Raw genomic sequence first — 20,734 nt, forward strand, 5'->3', positions numbered from 1 at the left:
GATCCCAAAGTGGAATGGTGAATAGAGAGCTTCCTGTCACTGGAGATTCTTGGATGATAGCCCTTCCTCCATGGAGAGTCTGACTGCCACAAATGTGGAATGAATGAACCCCAACACATGCCAACACAGCCCTGCAAAGGGAAGTTCTCACATTTAAAGGGGAAAGGAAGGGAAGAAGCATTTATATAGTGACCCAACATGCCAGGCACTGTGCTAAGTGCTCATTTGATCTTCACAACAACCCTGGGTGGTAGGTGCTATTATTATCCCCATTTTATAGTTGAGGAAACTGAGGCTGAAGTTTGTGACTTTCCCAGGGTCACAAACCTCAGTGTCTGAGGCCAGGTTTGAACTTAGCTCTTTCTGACTTCAGCTATCCACTGCATCACCTAGCTGCCTCTAGGAGGAAGTCTCACACTTACACTGAAACAGACTTCTCAACCCCAGATGGTTACCCTTTCTGGATAAGGCCTAGATCTTCTATTCTCCCTTTGAATCTGGCCTCTAGCCTGTGTTGATTTTTCTACAATACGCTGCCTCTCTCTAGGTTTCCAGCCTGTCCCTTTCCTCCCACACCCTCTTCTCCACCATGCCACACTCTCCCGCTCATGCAGCTGTCTCTGGGGAGAAGCCCGTTCTCCTGCTAGATACAGAGACATGTGGATACCCTTGTTGACAGAGGAAAGGATGATCTGGCAAAGATCTCTCTGTATGGGGGAGGTTTAGATAACTTTGGAGAGTAAGGGTGGAGGATTCCCTCCACCCACGTTGCATTAACCACTTAAGAAAAATTCTGATGTAGGGGATTATTAGTGTTTGGATTACCCAAGCTCCCCTCCCTTAGCATGGGACAAATCGTCATGCTCTCTCCATAGATAGTCTCTGGGGAGGATGAGGTGGGGCCCCAGGCCAGGCCAGGAGCTGCCTCACCAGGCAGGCAGCTGGGGCCATCTCTTACCCCAATCCCCCCCCCCCCCCCCCCCAGCTCCAGCCCTGGAGCGAGAGCTATCTCCTGGATAACCAGAGTCCTCCCTTCCTGAGGGTAGCCCGGAAGCCAAAGGCAGAATGTGTACCAAAGGATCATGGGCATGCACAGCAAACACCCACAGGCTGTTTTGGGGCTTTGGCCACATGCTGTTCACTGCCCTAAGGGAGTCGCTCTCTGGAGGAAAGGCGCATTCTTCAGAAATAACTTGCCTCATCTAGTCGAGAAGCTGGGACTAGACCCCCCCCCCCACCAAGAACATTTCACTATGGCATGGCTGATGCTCGTCTGCCCCAATACTTTCAGCAGCCTCTGAAATGCCCTAGTCTTCTCCCTTTCCCCTCCGATGCTGCCTCTGCCACTTTTTAGCTGTGTGACAAAAGTATTTACCCCAACTGCAAAAATAAAGAGTGGACCAGGAGTCAGGAGGACCCGAGTTCAAATGTGGCCTCAGCCACATACAAGCTGTGTGGCCGAGGGCAAATCATTTAACCCCGATTGTGGAGATGTCTAAGGTTCCTTTTAGCTTTGAGGCTCATGCTCCTTCTGGTCCACAGCAGGGACAGCAGGCAGGACTATGAAATAATTCATAGGCAGAGGATTGGATGGGACCATGGCACCCTCTAGTGGCTAAATGTAGCCAAACAATCCTTTCCCAGGCCAGACTTCATCTGCACAGCTGGGACCATCCTTGCTGGCTGAGTTGAACCAAGGATTTTAAAATACGGAATGTCAGAATTGGGAGGCACCTTGGACTAGCTTCTTACTCACAGACCCTATTGCACTAAAGACAGCCGAGATTCTTCTAACAATTAATACTCCTCTCATCCTCTGTTCCCCTGCCCCTCAATAACAACAAATACACCAAAAAACCTTGAGGTTAAGCAAGTTTGGCCTGTGTAGGACTTTTTTTTTTTTTTTTTTTAATACATGGGCAGCTGGAATAGCCAGGACACATCAAGAGTCCTGTGGGAGGCCAGTGGTGGTAGAGGGGACCAGAGGCAGATGGCTAACGGTATACTAAAACAGTCTGAGTACCAGCAGGGCCAAGTGCTGGTAGAACCTAAATGGACAGAGGTCCCCCACCATGCCCACCCCCCCTCCCAGCCTGGCGAGACTTCTCTAATGCCCTAAAGTCCAAGAGGGTGGAGTTGGCTGGAGACATACAACTGGAAGGGGTCAGCTGCTTAGACACGGGCCAGGATCCCTTGATGCCGAGGGGGCTGGGAGGAAGGTGTCCGGTCATTCGAAGCCTCTGACTCAGGAGTGAACTCTTCACTTATTCTTCTGGGGGTGAATCATGTCTGCCTTGGTTGCTGGGGGAAGTGGGACATAGGTGAGACTTTGAGGGAGGGGGAAGGGATAGGCTGTGATAGGGGTGCTACATAGAGACCAGGGGAAGAGAGTGATGGAAACAGATACAGAAGGAAAATTGTGATGGGAAGGACAGTCTTGGCAGGGAAGTGAAGGTGGGGACTAGGAGAGGAAGGGAAACATTGCTTTAGAGTAATGGGGGCAGAAAGGAAAGAGGTGAGGAGGCCAAAGCTCAGAGGAATGGGAAGGATGTAGCTCAGAAAGGAGAAGCTGCTGCCCCTTTCCCCCAGTCACAAGCCAAACAGGAAAAAAGGAACCTGCCACCCCCAGCACCAAAACTAGAGAACTGGTCCCAGGCTGAGGTGCCCAGTGCCCTCAGATCAAATGGTAACCTCTCCATCCTTGACGTCCAGGGCTTGTCCCCAAAGGGCTGGCCCATCCTGCCTCTCCAACACACACAGCAGTGCTTGGGATAGGATAGAGACCTCTCATTCCTCCCCTGGCCCACAGCTGCAACGACCAAGGGAGCTGGAGGCGGAGGGGCCCTCCACTCCCACCCCCTATCACCACCACCTCTTAAATGCTCGGAGCAGGAAAGAAGCAGGAAGCGATTTGCCCGAGAACATAAAGTGAGTTAGTTGAGACAAGAAGCAGTCCTCCTACTGCTCGGGGCAGACCCCTTCCTTCCTGTACCACAAGCTTCTTTTCATGAACTCCCTCCTGGTTTTCCCCTTCCCACCCCCATCCTGGCCATGACACCCTTGGTATGGGGTGGGGAAGGTTAAATTTACATACGGAGACTCTGGAGGGAGCTGAGGAACCACCTGGGAGGTCAGCACCATTCGGCTGTGAGCCAAGACCTGGAGGACTGGATCCCGAGAGCATGGCAGAAACAGAGATAGAGGCACAGACAGAGACAGTAAGGAAAAGCAAGCAGAAGCACAGGCCAGAGTGCCCAAGCAAGAGGCCAGAGGCGTTTGACGAGACGGAATGGGGAAGGGGCTCACCTTCCCGGGTCAAATTGGCCGCTGTGTCCAGGGCACGTTCACTCAGGTCAGTCACCAGGCTGTCCACGGAAGCCTGGTGCCTCAGGAAGATGGGCCGGATCAGACGATGATACAGGACCTGGGAGCCATTACAGGCTGCCGGAAGCATGCACCATAGCAAGAAGGCACACTGGACAAGGCAGGGGGAAAGGGTTGGCGTGGCCCATGTGGAACTCTTTACTGGCCCCCCCCCATACAAGGGACTCCCTGAGGTCAGAGATCAGATGTTCCCCCATCTATCAGAGCTGACTTTTAGATCCTACCCACCCCATCCTTCCACTCTCTGAACAGGAATAAAACCCCTATCTGCCTCCACCCAAAGTCCCCCATTGGGCCCACTGGTTGGTTACCTTCCCTACATAGTAGAAGGGAAACCAGAAAAGGAAGATGTCAGAGAAAAACTCAGCCAGGCCGAATATGCTGTATACCACCCAGTAGGTTAGCCAGATGGTATCATCATCTTTGTTGGTGCTTTCAATGGCCTTGATGCTGTGGAGAAAAAAAGAGCAAGAAGTAAGTGCCAAGGACCCTGGCCAACCATACCAGGCTTGGACTGTGGGGCATCAACTAAGAAGTCTAAGGGGGAAGAGGCACTGAGAGGAAGCAGATGGGGAAGGGGGGGTGTCAGAAGGGTCTTTGGGTTTCTTTTCCCCAATCTACCATCCATCCCTTCCTCTAAAAGCCTAATTCACTCAACACTCCTCATTTGCAGGAACCCTCCCTGGATTACCTGGTACCCAACCAGCCCTAACCACTCCCCTTAGTTCTGCTGTAAGGCACATCTGAGTTGTAAGGAGCAAGTAACTGGCAGCATAAGGCTAGACATCACAGAGAGGCGGTTCTCCAGGTAGGGCCACCAAAAGAGCCAGCCAGTCAGGGCTGATCCTTCTCTGAACAGTCTAGACTGCTGGCCAGCCTGCTGTCTTCCTCTCAAGATCCTGGACTCCTTGAGAGCCAAGGGCCCCTGTTCTTTCTCCTCCCTTTCCCAAAGCACCCACTCCAGCAGTTTCTTATCTGCTACAGGCAGATCAGTCTTCTGGCTGAAGGGCTCAGATAATGCAAGGACTCTCTGGGGAACGCATGGAGTCTCAACCAGCCTGGACCAATCAAGCCCATTCCCTTGCTTAGCCCAGGGTTAGCCCCTAGGGAGGGACCTCACTCACGAAGCATATGCTGGGTAGATGAATCCGATGAGATTGCAGAGCAGGGGTGCACCATATCCAAATATGAGATAGAGGGCCAGGAAGCCAATGGAACCTGCAGGGAAATAAAAGGAGGGGGTAGGGGGAAGGGGAATGGAGGTTAGCAGGGAAGAATGCTTTAGATAGCTCTGTTTCCTTCCCATCACACAAAGTAAGGGAGAAGGAATACTGGATTTGAAGTGAGAAGGCCTGGACTCAGACCCCAGCTCTATGACTCGCTCACTTGGGCAAGGCACTGCTTGCTCCCCACAACACCTCCCTTGGCTGTCATTGCCTCATCTCTAAAATGAAAGAATCAGGCTCTATGAACCTGAAAGGTCTGCTCTGACATTCAAAGTTCTGAGCTCCACCAGCTCCACCATTATGTTCTAAGGGCCCTCCAAGCCAGGACACTGTGTCCCAGCTCTGACACTGTCAAGGTCTGCTGGATAGTAATGTTTGGCAGTGTCCAAACACATAAACCCCCCATTGATGCTCTATCATGGTGTGTGGGTGACCCTGGGTCTTTGGAAGGCCAGGCCAGCTGAGGACAACATCTGGCAGGTTCTTCCAAGCTGAAGAGGTTCCAGGCACAGTCCTGATGACATGCTACATCTGCCAAGGACCAGCCTCAACACCTCATTGGGAGGTGATCACCAATTGCTTGGCAGCACAATTACAAAAAGGTCCTCCCTCATCCTGTGTGACGATGGCAGAAAAGGGAACCGAGGATTCCTAAGACCATCTATAAATAATAACATAGCTATTGGTGGCTTCAGTGAGAGATCATTGTTCAATGACCGACAATACTGTCACAGAATTGGCGGACGGACTAAATCTTACCAATATCAACACGTCTCTCCCATTAGACTGTAAGTTCCTTGAAAGCAGGGATTGTTTTTGCTTTTCTTTTTATCTCCAGCACTTAGCACAGTGCCTGGAACATAGTAGGCGCTTAATAAATGCTTGCTGATCGACTGACCAGAAGACTGCCACTATCTGGAAAGAAGGCTCACAGCCTTCACAGTGAAATAGTTTCACTCTGTACTCAAGGGCAAAAATTAAATTTTGAAAAATAATTTCATAGCATATGTGGTCACCTTGCCTTGGAGTGGTTAGAAGCAAAAAGAAGACTGTGAAGAGAACTGCAATTTAAGGGCCTTCTGTTGCTAAGGAGGAAGAGACAGAAAAGTCCACAATGAACTTCACAAGCTTCTCAAATATGATGTCAAAATGCTCATACATAGCTATGTGGCGATTTCAATGTGAAGGCAGGCACGGTGGAGGAGATCAAAAACTGTCAAAAAATACGGTTTAGGATTAAGGGGAAAGACTCATGTCTCAATGGCGCCCATGGGCCCTAGACATGGTGAGCACCAAATTCTCCAAATTTTGGCTAGGAAAGGACCAATGGAGGAGCTTATCCATGGGTCAGCTAGCTAGTGGTCCGTGTGCAGTCAGATCATCAACACATAAGAACAAGAGTCGAAAGAAACACCAAATGAGAAGGGGACCTTCCAAGAAGGGTATCATACTATGTGGAGCCACAATAGCTCTAGCCTGATCTACTAAAATAAGTTATTGGTAGCAAAAATGGAGAACTGGAGAGAGGATAAGACAGCGTGGATTCTAATTACCAACCATTCCTACAGAAGCTTAAATGAGATAAAGCAATTGACAAGATCTCCACACCAAAGGGAAAGATGTGATCACCAAGGACAACTGGGGTTTAAACTCATTTGCAAAATACCCTGGAGGAAGATGGTGAGCAAAAAGATAGGGAAGGAGAGAGAAGAAGGAGAGTTTAGTGGGGAATTAACTAATCATCCTAAAAGGACTTCTAGAGGAAACCAGAAGGACAACAGATGAAGAAAAATGGTACAAATCTCCCAGCATTTCTGAGTGACCTATATTCATCATCAGTGAATATAGGGATTTGTTGTTCAGTCGTTTTCAGCTGTATCCAACTCACTGTGACCCCATCTGGGGTTTTCTTGGCAGAGATCCTGGCATGGTTTGCCATTTCCTTCTTCAGTTCATTTTACAGATGAGGAAACTGAGGCAAACAGGGTGAAGTGACTTGCCCAGGGTCACACAGCTAGGAAGTGTCTGAGGCTACATTTGAAATTGGGTTTTCCTGACTCGCAAGTCAAACAGTCTATCCACTGCACTACCCAGTCCTAGCTGCCTTAAATACAAGTATTATTAACTCCATTTTACACATGACGGGGAGGAACCTGGGACTCTGAGAAACTGCATGACTCGCCTAGGGTCACACAGTTAGCAAGCGTCTGAGGTGAAGATTTGAATTCAGATCCTAACTCCAGGCCCAGTTGTGCTGCCTAGCTCTAAGGCTACTGTAAATCAACCCTCTATTTATCTTCTAAGTTCTGATTTATAGATTCTCTCATTAGAATGCCCCGAGGGCAGGTACTTTTATTTTTGCACTTCATTATTTATATGTTATATTTATATTTTATAGTTATTACATATTATTTATTTTTTGCACTTTATTGTTGCACAAGGTCTAGCACAAGAAGATAATAAATGCTTGTTGGCTGATTAAGGAGAGATTACGGATGGAACAAGGAGCCGAATCCTAGACTGACTAGGAGAAAAAGAGTAGGGAAGATTCCATTCAGGGTCTTGGACAGTGTTTTTAATGATCCAAATAATACGTAATATTTGTGCGGCATCTTAAATACATCATCTCATTTGATCTTCACAACAGCCCATGAGGTAGCTATTACTATGCCTATTTCACAGATGAGGAAACTGAGGTTTAATCCACTCCTTGCTACCTTCACAGTTGGGGGAAAGCACTCCCATCTCCAGTGGAATGTAAAAGATCCTTGAAGGTAGGGACTACATTCTGCCTTCCTATCTCCAGGGCCTCTAATGGGCTAGATAAATAATAAATAGCTAACATTTGCAAAGCACTTTACATATACTCCTCTGATCCTCACAACAGCCCCGTGAAGGAGCTTTCATTGTCCGCTTTTTGCAGAAGAGGGAACTGAAGCCACAGCTTCACACAGCTGCTGGTAAGTGTCTGAGGAGGTGGGATTAGGATTCATTTCATGCTCGGCGGAGATAACTGTGCTGGGACTGGAGTCAGAAAGAACTGAGTTGAAAACCTGGTTCAGTTACTTCCTAGAAGACCACTTGTTACAGATGCATCTCCCCCCCCCTCCTCCCGCAAAGAGCTCGCAGGTTTCCCAGTTTGGGAGATTCTAAGAGGAAGGATATCTTTCCTGGCCACGGCCCCCACAACCAATTAAAGCACAAACAGATGATCAAGATGGCACTGTGGAGAGCCAGGCTTGGAATCAGGAACATCTGAGATCAAATCCAACCTCAATCACTTACTAGCTATGTAATCCTGGATTGCTCAACTGCAAAATGGGAATCATAATAATATCTAGTATAATGGCATCTAATTGTTGTGAGGATCAAATGAGATCATGTTGCAAAGCATTTAGCAAGTGTCTAGCACATAGTAGGCATTTAAAAAATAACCCTTCCCCCTCAGGACAATTTAAAGCACTTATCCTTCCCAGCTCCCAATCTTCCACTCCCCAAAATTTTCCTAAACTAAAGTGTTAGCTTGTTTGGAGGCAGTCAGGGTTAAGTGACTTGCCCAGCGTCACTCGGCTAGTAAGTATCTGAAGCCGTATTTGAACTCAGGTCCTCCTGACCCCAGGGCTGGTACTCTATTGCTGCATCACCTAGCTGTCCCTTTCATTTCATTTAGAGGGCTCCAGGGCCAGTGCACCACCCAAACTGTTTACAAAGGCTTTATAAAACCTTTCTCTTTCCATTGCCCAGGCAGAAAAGACCCAATCAGCTCATCCCTTCCTCCCACGTCTCTTCTCCCCAGCAGTGTGGCCCTCGGGCTCCCAAATGGGGAGGAATTAGAGGGAAAAAAAAAAAAAAAGCCCTGAGGATCTCCTTCCCACCTACGCAACCCTCAGATTAAGATTCTCTTAGCCCCAGGGGAAAGGAAATCTCCACAGATGCTAATACCAGAGCTAGCCAAGGGCAGAGGGAGGGGAGAATGTGACTAAACCCCTTAGTCTTTACCAATCACCCTTCTCCAAGCACAGCAGGCTTCCAGGGTGTAAATCCCCAAATCCCACCTAATTCCCAGTCACCTTGGTAAGCAAACCCTGGGTGGAGGGGGAAGGTCTGCAGAGGCTAAAAGAGCCAGTTAGGGATAGACTCAGCCCTGCTGGCCAATCACAAAAGAGACTCAGCCAGTTTGGAGAAGGACCTGAGCCTTTCAACTCCCACACAAGATGTCAGAAGGGCAGATTTGAGTTTCTCTCTCTTTGCCCAGTGATATTCGGTCAGTCCATAAAGGGGATGGCTATGTTAAGATGCCCGACACCCCATAATGATTACCATTTAAAGGTTATAAGGGGTAGCAGGGAATGTTAAACTTGGGAGAACTCTTAGAACACAAAGTCAGGGGTGGGAGAGTCCTTGGAACAATCAATCATTAAGGAGGGTTGGGGTAGGCTTCCTGTAGAAGGTGGGATTTTAGTTGGGATTTAAAGGAAGCCAGGGAAATCATTAGTGAGAGCATTCCAGGCAGGGGCGACAGCCAGAGAAAATGCCGGGAGACAGAGATGGAAGGTCTTGTTCGGGGAAAGAGGCCAGTGTCACTGGATCAGAGTACATGACGTGTACATGGAAAGGTAGGAGGAGGCTGGGTTAGGAAGGGCTTTAGGTGCCAACCAATACCATTCTGTATTTGTTCTTGGAAATAATAGGAGGACACTGGAATTGATGTGAGTGGAAAGAGGGGAGGAGGAGGAGGGTGTGACATGAATTGGATCTATGCTTTAGGAAAATCACTTTAGTGGCTGAAAGAGAATGAATTGGAGTGGGGAGAGACTAAGGCAGACACCACCACTCTCTCTAGGTTTTTTCTCCTCCTACCCATCTGATTACTTCTTCTGTCTGTTTTGCTAGATCCCCTTCCAGATCATCCCTCTAACCATAATTGTCCCTCTCAAGGTTTTGTCTTAGGCTCTTATCTCTTCTCCCTCCATACTACAAAGTGATCTAATCAGCTGCCATGGATTTAATTACCATCTCTATGCTGATGACTCTTAAATCTACCTTTCCTGCACCAGTCTCTCTGCTGATCTTCCAATCTTTCATCTCCAACTGCCTTTAAGACAACTAGATATGCAGTCAACATCTTCAACTCAGTATGTCCAAATGGGGGCAGGGTCAGGAGAGAAGGGGGCAAATTTGAGAAATGCTGCAAAGGTGAAATCAACAGTCCTTTGCAACAGATTAAATATTGGGGCAGGGCAGGGGGAAGAGATAGTGAGGAATCCAGGATGATTCCTAGGTTGGGAGCATTTAAGGTAATAGGGAAGGTAGGAGAGAGGAGGGTTTAGGGGGAAAGATGATGAGTTCCATTTTAGACATATTGAGGGACACCTGTGGTTAGATGATCTGGAAGGGAATCTAGCAAAACAGACAGCAAAGAAATGGTCAGATAGGTAGGAGAGGAGAACCTAGAGAGATTAATATAAAGGGTAATCAACAATGTCTAAGGCAGCAGAGAGATCAAGGAGAATGACGATTGAGAAATGAGCAGTTTAGGTGCAAAAAGGCTGGGAAGCCAGACTGTAAGGGGTTAGTTAACAAGAGAGCAAGAGGAGAGAACGTGGAGGCAGTTAGCTATAAAAGGCAGAAAAGATATAGGACAAGAGCAGAGATGGAAGGATCAAGCGAGGGTTTTTTCAGGATAGGGGAAGATGTGGGCATGTTCCTAGGCAGAAGTATTGTTGAGGAACAAGGAATATCCCAACTACCCTGCCTTGACTACTGAGTCAAGGAGAAAGAGCGAAGGTGCAATCAGTATTGGAAAGGGTGTGCAGGGAGGCTGTGTCATCTGGGGGGAGCCAGGTTTCAGTAAGAGCTAGCAGACGAAGGAGTGGGAAAGAAAAGGATTTGGGGCAGCTAGATGGCACAGAGGATAGAGCACTGGCCCTGAGGTCGGCAGGACCCGAGTTCAAATCCAACCTCAGACATTTGACCCTTACTAGCTGTGTGACCCTGGGCAACATTGCCTAGTCTAAAAAAAAAAAGAAAGAAAGAAAAAAAAGGATTTAAGAAGAAGGCAAGTTTGTTGCCTATGGAACAGGCATTCCAGAGGACACAGTGGAGGGGCTGGGTAAAATTAGACTGAAACTGAGGAATCAGGATAGGAAATAAAGCATCAGAGTGTGGGGGTAGGGAATGGGGTTTAGATGATTATCTACAGGAGTTCAGAGTCACTGGGATGAAGGGTAGACCAGGTATGAGAAAATTCATCGTTGAGTGAAGGGCACCACTCCTCTGCCCTCAAAGGATAGGCCAGCAGGAGATGGGAGACCCAAAATTGAAGTGAAGGTTGTTCTTTGTGCTGGACTTTTATCCACAGCTCAGATGGGAGATTGAGCTAGCAGCAGGAGGTAGAGGTTGCCTTCTGGAACAGACATAAAATATCCAGGTGGGAGCCTTTCAAATACAAAGTGTCAAGCTGGGTGGATGGGGATGGGAGGTGGGGAAGAGGGAACACTTTTCCCCATGGAAAGTAGCTCCTTGAGGGCAGAAACGGTTTCATTTTTTTGTCTTTGTACCCCTAAGCATTGCAGTGTCTAGTATGGTAGTGTCAGATCAACAATGTCCTTAATAAACGCTGGTTCTCATCTGCTTTGCTGGATCCTCACCCCTGTCACACTAACTGTGGGTGCCTCCCAGGGCTCTATCCTTTGTATTACTCCACTCCGTGAACTCATCTCCCATAGATTCAATTATGAACTCTCTGCTAATCATTCTCAAATCTACCTAGCCAGTCTCAACCTCTCTGCCGACCTCCAATCTCACATCTCCAACTGCCTATTAGACATCTTTACTGGATGTCCCATAGACATCTTAAACTCAACATGTCCAAAACTGACCTCATTATCTCTCTCCTTCTTTTAAACTTTCCTGTTACTGTGGAGGGCAACGCCATCCTCCCAGGTCCCCAGGCTCCCAACTCCACACCCAATGTGCTACCAGGGTCTAACCATTTCACTTTGGTCACATCTCTAGTATATGCCCCTGTCTGACCAGGCTGTCACCCTGGTGTAGATTCCCATCTCCTCAATGCCTGGATTATTGCAATGGCCTGCTGGTGGATCAGTCTGCTTCAAGTCTCTACCCCACAACAAACAATCCTCCAGTCAGCAGCAAAGTGATTCTCCTAAAGCATAGTTCTGACCATGTCACCCTGCCCCTCCCCCCAATAAATTCCACTGGCTCCCTAGCACCTCCAGGACGAAATTTAAAATCCTTTCTTTGGTGTTCAAAGCCTTTCCTTTCCAGTCTTTTTACACCTTATACCTCTCCCCACACTCTGTGATCCAGTGACCCTTGCACACTTTACACCTCTCCCCACACTCTGGGATCCAGCAACCCTTGTACACCTTACACCTCTCCCCACACTCTGGGATCCAGCGACCCTGGTACACCTTACACCTCTCCCCACACTCTGGGATCCAGCGACCCTGGTACACCTTACGCCTCTCCCCACACTCTGGGATCCAGTGACCCTGGTACACCTTACACCAGACCCGCCATCTTTCTGCTCACACATTCTCCCTGGTTGTCCCCCATGTCTAGAATACTCTCTCTTCATGATCACCTCCTGGTTTCCTTCAAGTTTAAGCTAAAATCTCACCTTCTATAAGAAGCCTTCCTGATCTTCCTTAATTCTAGGGCCTTCCTTCTGAAACAACCTCCAATTTATCCTGCCTATATCTTGTTTGCTCTTTGCAAACCTTAAAAAAGGTCAGAAAAAAAAAAGATCAAAGAAAGGGAGGGAGGCAAGGGGAGAGACAGAGACAGAGAAAGAGAAAGACAGACACACAGACAGACAAAGCAGGCATGGGATCTGTGTATGTACGACATAGGAGTGTATAGAAGTATAGTATATTTGTGTGTGTGTGGGTGGGGGGCCTATAATTAGATGTGGCAGTGATAGTAGTACCACTGGCAGTATCAAAGGCAGGACATGAACCCGGATCTTTCCTGACTTAGAGTCTAACACTGGACCCACCAGGTTCAACACCCCCATGAGAAGAAAGGACATCAAACTCAAAGATCAGAGTCCACGAGGGAACTTAAGGTGTCAGAAATGGATGGTACTCTAAGACAAAGCGCCTCCCTCATTTGACAAATGAGGAAATGGAAACCCAGAAGGGGGCAAGTTAACCACTCCACACTCTCAGGTCTGCCATAGCAGCCGGTAGTTGGTCAGAGCCCTTCCTCCTCACCGCTCTCTTCTCCTCCTCCAAGGCCCCGATCCTTGACACCAAGTCTGGTTCTTTCTTTCCAATTCAGAACTCAAGGGTTAAGTGCCAATAAGAACAGTTTGCCCATGTGGGCAGGTCAGGGCCAGATGGCTCTCTGGGCCCCAGTCCAGGACTAGCTGGTCTGCTAGTTTCCTTGGGCAATGAAGGAAAGAATGGCACAAAGATACATTATCAGTCAGGGAGGTGGCCAATGATATTGACTTAGCTAAAACACCCCAGGCAGTGTCCTTGCCCTCAGAGAGATAATAAGGCCTTGCTCCAGGGCTTAATATTAATAAACTAAACAGACACTTGCATTTCCAACCCAGAACGGTCCCTTGAGGGCATAGGAGGCTGGCTTAAGTGGAACCAGTTCCCTAGAAAGTCTGAAAGACTCATTCCCAGCAAAGAGAATTCTAGAACTCCTAGGACAACAGAATGGAAGCTCCTTGCGGGCAGGCACTGTTTTTAGTTACATCTCTGTAGCCCCAGCACAGCATGGGGCACATTTTTGTTGTTGTTCACGCTCAGCTGGGTGACTCCTCTGTGATCCCATAGACCATACTGGTTATGAGGTTTTCTTGGCAAAGATACTGGAGTGGTTTGCCATGTCTTCCTCCAGCGGGTTAAGGCAAACTTATCCAGACTTACCCAGGGTCACACAGCTAGTTAAGTGTCTGAGGCTGGATTTGAACTCAGGTTCTCCTGACTCCAGGCCCAATGCTCTATCCACTGAGCCACCAACATTAGTTGAACTTCATTTGAATGTCAAAAGGGGGATAGGGGGAGAGGGACCTTAGAAATTAAGAGTAACAGAGTTGGAAGGGTCATTAGAACACAGAATGTCAGGGCTGGCAAAAATCCTTAGAATCCATCCTTATAATCAAAAATAGTAAGAGTTAGCACTTATTTAGCACTTTAAGATTTATAAAGTGCTTTACAAATATTATCTTACTTTATTCTCACAAGTATCCTGGGAGGTAGATGCTATTATTATTCCCATTTTATAAAAGAGGAAACTAAGGCAGACTGAGGTTAAGTGACTTGCCCAAGGTCACACAGCTAGTAAGTGTCTGAGGCTGGATTAGAGCTCAGGAAGAGGAGTCTTCCTGACTCTAGGTCTGGTACTCTATTGGTTGTGCCACCTAGCTACCCATGTAGCTGCTACAGGGATTCTTTTAAGTTAGGGCCTGTGAACTTACTAAAAAAAAAATTCTTTGATAATTGTCAACATAATTGCTTTCCTTGGTAATCTCACAGTATTTAAAAACATTATTCTGGGAAGGGATCCATAGGTTTCACTAGACTGACTGCCCAAAGGATCCAGGACAGCAAAAAGAAAAAAGCTTAAGAGCCCTTCCCCCCCTCCCCCTTTAGTCCAACTCCTTCATTTATTGAAAATAAACCAAGGCCCCAAGCACTCAACAATTGACTTAATTAAATCTGATCCTTGATCGGCGTCCAGGGTTAGGTACCTGGTAGTTTCACAACAAAGATTCTCAGAGGTTGGGCCTGAGAGGTCTGCCCTTTTGGTTGAACTGGGCTCTTCCAAAAAAGAGATTGGTTCCTTCTCAACCAGAATTTAGGAATTTCATTTTTTCAGTTGCTGAGCACCTATCCCTTGGAAGTTTTTTAGGGGAAAAGAGGCATGAATTCCTGTCCATACAGAGCTTCTGGTCTAAGGCCTACTATGGCATATCATGGGAAGAGACAAGACTCAGTTAAAGGTGGGATTTTAACTAGGCCTTGAAGGGAGCCAGAAGGCAGGGATGAGGAGAGAGCATTCCACGCACTGACGACACAGCTATGAAAATATTTGGAGTCCAGAGATGGATTGTCTTATTTAAGGAATAGCAAAGAGGCCAGCCAGGGTCACTGGATCAAAGAGTACATAGGATTGGACAAGTTATAAAGAAACTGGAAAGGGAGGGCCCTGAGTTATAAAGAGCTTTGAATGCCAAAGAGAGGATTTTATAATTTATCCTAGAAGAAACAGGGGGCCACTGGAGTTTACTGAGCAGGAAGATGACATAGTCAGACTGGTGCTTTAGGAAAAATCATGTTGGTGGTTGAATGAAATATAACTTAAGAGTGGGGAGAGACTTGTGGCAGGCCGGTCAACCAGCAGGTTATTGCAATAGTCCAGGGACTGAAGTGACAGGGCCTGTACCAACATGGTGGCAGTGTCAGAGGAGAGAAGGTGGCACAGAGGAGAGCTATTACACAGGTGAAATTGACAGGCCTTGGCAACTGATTGGACATGGGAGGATGAGAGATAGGAAGGAATTAAAAATGATCACCCTGGTTGTAATCCTGGGAGACTGAGAAGACGGTGATATCCTCAACAGGAACAGGGAAGTATGGAAAGGGGGAGGGTTTTGTTTTTTGGGAAAAGATAATAAATTAAGCTCTGGACATCCAGTTCAAGATATCTAATAGGCAATTGGAGATTCGAGATAGGAGGCCAGCAGAGAGGTTAGGGCTTGCTAAGAAGATCTGAGAATTTACCAGCAAGAGATGATAATTGAATCCATGGTGGCTGATAAGATCACCAAGTGAAAGAGTTTAAAGGGAAAAGAGAAGAGGGCTCAGGATAGAATCCTGGGGGATTCCTATAGTTAACAAATGTGACCTGGATGAAAACCCCAAAAGGAAACTAAGGAAGAATAGTCTTTTTTTTTTTTGGCTAGGCAATGGGGTTAAGTGACTTGCCCAGGGTCACACAGCTAGTAAGTGTCAAGTATCTGAGGTGACATTTGAACTCAGGTCCTCCTGACTCCAAGGCTGGAGCTCTATTCATTGCGCCACCTAGCAGCCCCAGGAGGAATAGTCTTGAGAAGCAGAAAAACGATCAGGAGACAGCAGTGTCTCGAAAACCTAGAGAAGAGGGTGACTGCCAGTGTGCAAGGCTGCAGAAAGGTCAAGGAGTATGAAGAGTGACAAACAGCCATTGGACTTGGCTACTTTGGAGAGAGCAGTTTCAGCAGAATGATAAAATCAGAAGCTCGATTATAAGGGACTAAGAAGACAGTGAGAGGAGAGGAAGAGGAGGCACCTATGATGGACAGCCTTTCCAAGGAGATTAGCCACAAAAGGAAGGAGAGCTATAGGAGCTAGTTAATGGAGATTGATGATCAAGTGAGAGTTTCTGGAGGACAGGGGACACATGGACATATATGTAGGCAGTAGGAAGGAACCAGTAAACAGGGAGAGATTGAAAATAAGTGAGAGTGGGGATGATAGGGGAGCGGTGGAATCACTCATGCAGGTAGAAAGGTTGATCTTGATTAGGAGTAAGACCTCTGCTCCATGCTGGGGAGGGAGGGGCAGAAGGCATCTGCGTAACAGGAGATAAGGAAGAGAGGAGAGGGAGCTCTGGGTGAAGGACCTCAATTTTTTCAGTAAAATATCTGGCAAAGTTCTCAGCTGGGGGTGGGGGAAAGAGGAACTGTGGGAGGTTTGGGGAGCTCAGCTAGGTCTTGAAGGACACGTGGGATTGCAACAGATAGAAATGACCTTCCTCCTGCTAAAATCTCCTAAGGTCAAATATGAAAGGCTCTATTTGATTTTTAAAGCCCTTTATCACCTCACCTCCTCATTATTTCTCTACAGTTCCCATACAGTCTTCTTACACTTCATTCTCCTTCCACATATTTGATGATTAGCAATACCTAGCTATGGGCAGCTAGATGGCACAGTGGATAGAGGGCTGGGCCTGCAGTCAGGAAGACTCATCTTCCCAGGTTCAAATCCGGGCCTCAGACACTTAAAAATGGCAAGTCACTTTACCCTGTTTGCCTTAGTTTCCTCATCTGCAAAATGATCTGGAGAAGGAAATGGCAAACCACCTCAGTATCTTTGCTAAGAAAACCCCAAATTGGGGCATGAAGAGTTGGACATGACTGAAATGTCTGAACAACAAATGCCTAGCTGCTCTATCTCCTGATTCCACGCTTAGCGTTGGCTGACCCTCGTGTTAAGAACGCTCCCCCCCACTTCACTCTGCCTCCAGGCCGCCCTGGCTTCTTTTAAGACTCCCCTCAAATTGCACCTCCTCCAGGAGGCCTCTCCTGGTCTCCCCCACTGCTGGTGCTCTTCCCTTTGAGATTTGCCCTAGATAACACTTTCATGTACGTCGTTGTTTACATGTCGGTTCTTCTTCCTCTAGAACATGAGCTCTTTAAGGACAGGGATTGCTTTTGCCCTTCCTCGTATCACCAGCACTTTGTCCTGAGTCTGGCACCAAGTAAGTGTTTAACAAATGCTTCCTCACTGAATGACTCCATATTCTCATCGTGAGGCAGTGGCCCTGAGTTCTCAAAGACTTTGTCAATGGAGTGCGCGCCACGGCAGCTTGGATCAAAGCTGAAAAGCTCGACGGCTGGTCTGGCCACGTACTAAGTGTCAGCCCCCAAAGGCCTCGGTGGAGGGAATGAACATTCCCAACAACAGACTATTTAAATATGAATAGAATGCCAAGGACAGGAGAATCTAGGAAGGCACAGAAAGAACACAGGGCTAGGCCTTGGGATGGTGTCTACTCCCTCTGTGATTCATCATTCAACAAACACGATTAACATTCGCCAAGTACCGTGCTAGGCACTCAGGCTACAAACACCCAAAGAATGAAGCAATCTCTACTCCCAAGAAGCCTGTGTTCTAGCAGGGGTGATGTATACCTGTTGGTTTTTCCATGGAAAAAAGGGTTGGATTTGAAGTCAGAAGACCTGGGTTCAAATGCCAGCTCTGCTCTTGGTTACCTGTTTAACTAACTAACTCTGTGCAAGTCATTTCATCTTTTCTGCATCTCATTTCCATCTGTAAAATGACGAAGGGCTAGGTGACCTCTAATGTCCTTTCCAGTTCTGCCTAGGATTCTGTGAAATATGAACAGAATACATGGTAGTTAGGGAAGTAAGGGTAATAGCAGCTGGCAGGTGCAGGGGATGATGAAAAGGGGTCATGGGGGTGGGCTAGGTGGCGCAGTGGATAGAGCACCAGCCTTGGAGTCAGAAGGACCTGAGCTCAAATCTGGCATCAGACACTTATTAGCTGTGTGACCCTAGGCCAGTTACTTGACCCCAACTGCTTAAAAAAAAAAAAAAAGTCATGAAAAGTTTCATGTAGAAGGTGGTGCTTGAGCTTCATCTTGAAAGAAGAGAAGGTAGGGCTATATCCCAAAGAGATCACACAAATGGGAAAAGGACCTACATGTACAAAAATATTCCTAGCAGCTCATTTTGTGGTGGCAAAGAATTGGAAATTGAGAGGATGCTCATCTATTGGGGAATGGCTGAGCAAGTTGTGGTATATGAATGTGATGGAATACTATTGTGCAATAAGAAATGATGAACAGGCTGACTTCAGGAAAACCTGGAAAGACTTGTATGGTCTGATGCTGAGTGAAGTGAGCAGAACCAAGAGAACGTTGTACACAGTAACAGCCACGTTGTGTGATGACTATTGATAAACTTAATCTTTCCTGGCAATACAAGGATCTAAGACATCTCCAGAGGCCTTGTGATGGAAAATGCTATCCACACCCAAAGAAAGAACTATGGAAGTTGAATTGCTATTTTTTTTCCTCTTCTGTTGAGTTTTGTTTCCTCTTTCTGATGGTTCCTCCTATTGATTTTAATTTCTACTTACAACATCACTAATGTGAAAATATGTTTAATATGAATGTAAATGTATAGCCTATATCAGATTGTGCGCCATCTTGGGGAGGGTGGTGGGGAGGAAGGGGGAGAAAAATTTTAAACTCAAAAGCATATGGAAGTGATTATTGATAAATCAAAAAAAAAATTAATAAAAAAAATAAAATTAAAAAAAAAAAGAAGAGAAGGGGCTCAGATTCTTACAATCTATCCAATAGTCCAGTAATGTTCAGATTCCTTAAGAGTCTGTCTGCCCAATATGACAGATGTTCTAATAAACCTTGTCTTTGGCTGAAAGAAAGCTTGGGTTGGATTCTTTTGGGCAGGACCTGTGTGTTGTGATTTTGGAGTCCCATCACCCTTAAACCCCTAAACCTCAACATTTTGGTGGCCTGTATGGGGAAAACTGCCTAACCCCAAGTTCTTCTCCAGTCAAGACTGGAAGGCATATAAGCCTCCCCCCTCCCCTCCTTTCTTGCTCTGCAGTTGGGGTCGCTCCACCTAGGAAGGCTTGGAGGTGCTTTTTGGGCAGACAGTTATGAGGCTGTCTTGCACTTGGCCTGACACGCTCTCAGTCCACTGGTTCGGTTTGAGACCATGCCCTGAAGCAACCTTTGCCTGGAAGCATCACCCAGGTTTAGCACATCCTGCTCAAAGTAAAGAAGCTAGCCTCCAAACTTGGGTAAGCATGCTCTTTTAAAGTTGTAGCCACTAGCTCAGTGATGTTCAGATTCCTTAAGAGTCTGCCCAACATGATGGATGTTCTAATAAACCTTGCCTTTAGCTGGAAACAAAAAAAGAAAGAAAGAAGAGAAGGATTCTATGCAGTTGAGGGGAGAGTGAATGCCAACCACAGGAGATAGTCAGGGCAAAGGAAGGGAGATGAGTGGATTGCCATGGAAGGCCAGTTTGGCTGGACTGTGGAGTGCAGGAGGGGATTAATATATAATGAGGTTGGGAAGAACAGATTGGAGCCAGGTTGTGAAGGGCTTTAAAAGCTAGAGTGGAATAGATATGTGATCTTAGAGGCAAGAAATAGCCTCTGTAGTTTATTAAATAGGTCAGATCTGGGCTAAGGAAAATCACTTTGGCAGTTGTGTGCAATATGGATTAGAGGGGAGATGGATTTGAGGCAGGAAGACTGATCAGCAGGCTTTTGCAATAGTCTTTAGGCAAGGGGTGAAAAGAATTTGAGCTGTATGACAAAGAGGGCCAGCTTCTAGAAATGCTGTGGAGATAGAAATGACAAGATTTGGGATTGATTAAATGGATATGTGGGAAGAGTGGGAAATCAAAGATGACAATTGAGGTCATGAACCTGGGAGTCTGGAGGATGGTGGGGCTTTTGATAGAAAATGGGATAGAGAGGTGGGTTTGGGAGGAAAGAGAATGAGTTCTGTTTTGGATGGGTTGTGTTTGGGATATCTACAGGATATTCAGTCTGAAATGGCTAATAGATAGCTCCAGGGATTCATTGAGACCACACAGAGTCTATCAAGAAAAAGGGGTTCAGGGCAGAGACTTGGAGGGATACCCATAATTAGTGGACAGAACACGAATGATGACAGAGCAAAGAAGTCTGAGAAGATTCCCCACCCCTGGTTTGTTCAGGCAGGTAGAAGAACCAGGATGGGAGTAGCATCACAAAAACCCAAAGAAGCTTTGGGTGATAGTTTCAAATGCAGCAAAGAGGCCAAAAAGGATGAGGGCCTAAAAAAGATCATCAGATTTGGCAATTAGAATATAGTTACTAACTTTGCACTGAGAAGTTTCAGTTGACTGATGAGGCAGAAGTCAGATAGGACTGTGGATAGAGAAGAGAGACGTGAAGGCAAGGAACATAAGACAGTTTCTCCTAGGGGTCTGGCAGAGGAAGAGATGAGACATAGAGGCTTGAGGAGATAGCAGGGTCTAGGGAAGTTTTTTTGTTTTTGTTTTTAAGGATGGGAAGACAAGTATGCTTAAAGGCAGCAAGGAAGGAACAAGAAGATAGGAAGAGATATAAAATTAGAAAGAAGCTGGAGACAATTGAAGAAACAACCTGCTGGTAAAGACAGAAGGGAATGGGATCAAATATACATGTAGAAGGGGCTGCTAGGTGGCGCAGTGGATAGCGCACCGGCCCTGGATTTAGGAGGAGCCGAGTTCAAATTCAGCCTCAGACACACACACACACACACACACACACACACACACACACACACACACA

General features: G+C 46.8%; 1 protein-coding gene across 1 annotated transcript in view; it reads right to left on the bottom strand.

Annotated features, from left to right (window-relative positions):
• Positions 1 to 1,859: 1,859 nt before the first annotated feature.
• The window catches only part of REEP6 (receptor accessory protein 6), a 22,450-nt gene continuing 3,575 nt past the window's right edge, over positions 1,860 to 20,734 (bottom strand). Inside the window, exons 2-5 of the mRNA XM_027853259.1 lie at positions 4,509 to 4,602; positions 3,696 to 3,834; positions 3,307 to 3,475; positions 1,860 to 2,301 (exon numbers count right to left, since the gene is read on the bottom strand). Of these exons, the coding sequence (XP_027709060.1) occupies positions 2,261 to 2,301; positions 3,307 to 3,475; positions 3,696 to 3,834; positions 4,509 to 4,602 (443 nt within the window). The 3' untranslated portion in view covers positions 1,860 to 2,260. The remainder of the gene's footprint in view (positions 2,302 to 3,306; positions 3,476 to 3,695; positions 3,835 to 4,508; positions 4,603 to 20,734) is intronic.

This window comes from Vombatus ursinus, unplaced genomic scaffold, assembly GCF_900497805.2.
Source record: "Vombatus ursinus unplaced genomic scaffold, bare-nosed wombat genome assembly UNPS02009918.1, whole genome shotgun sequence".
NCBI lineage: Eukaryota > Metazoa > Chordata > Mammalia > Diprotodontia > Vombatidae > Vombatus > Vombatus ursinus.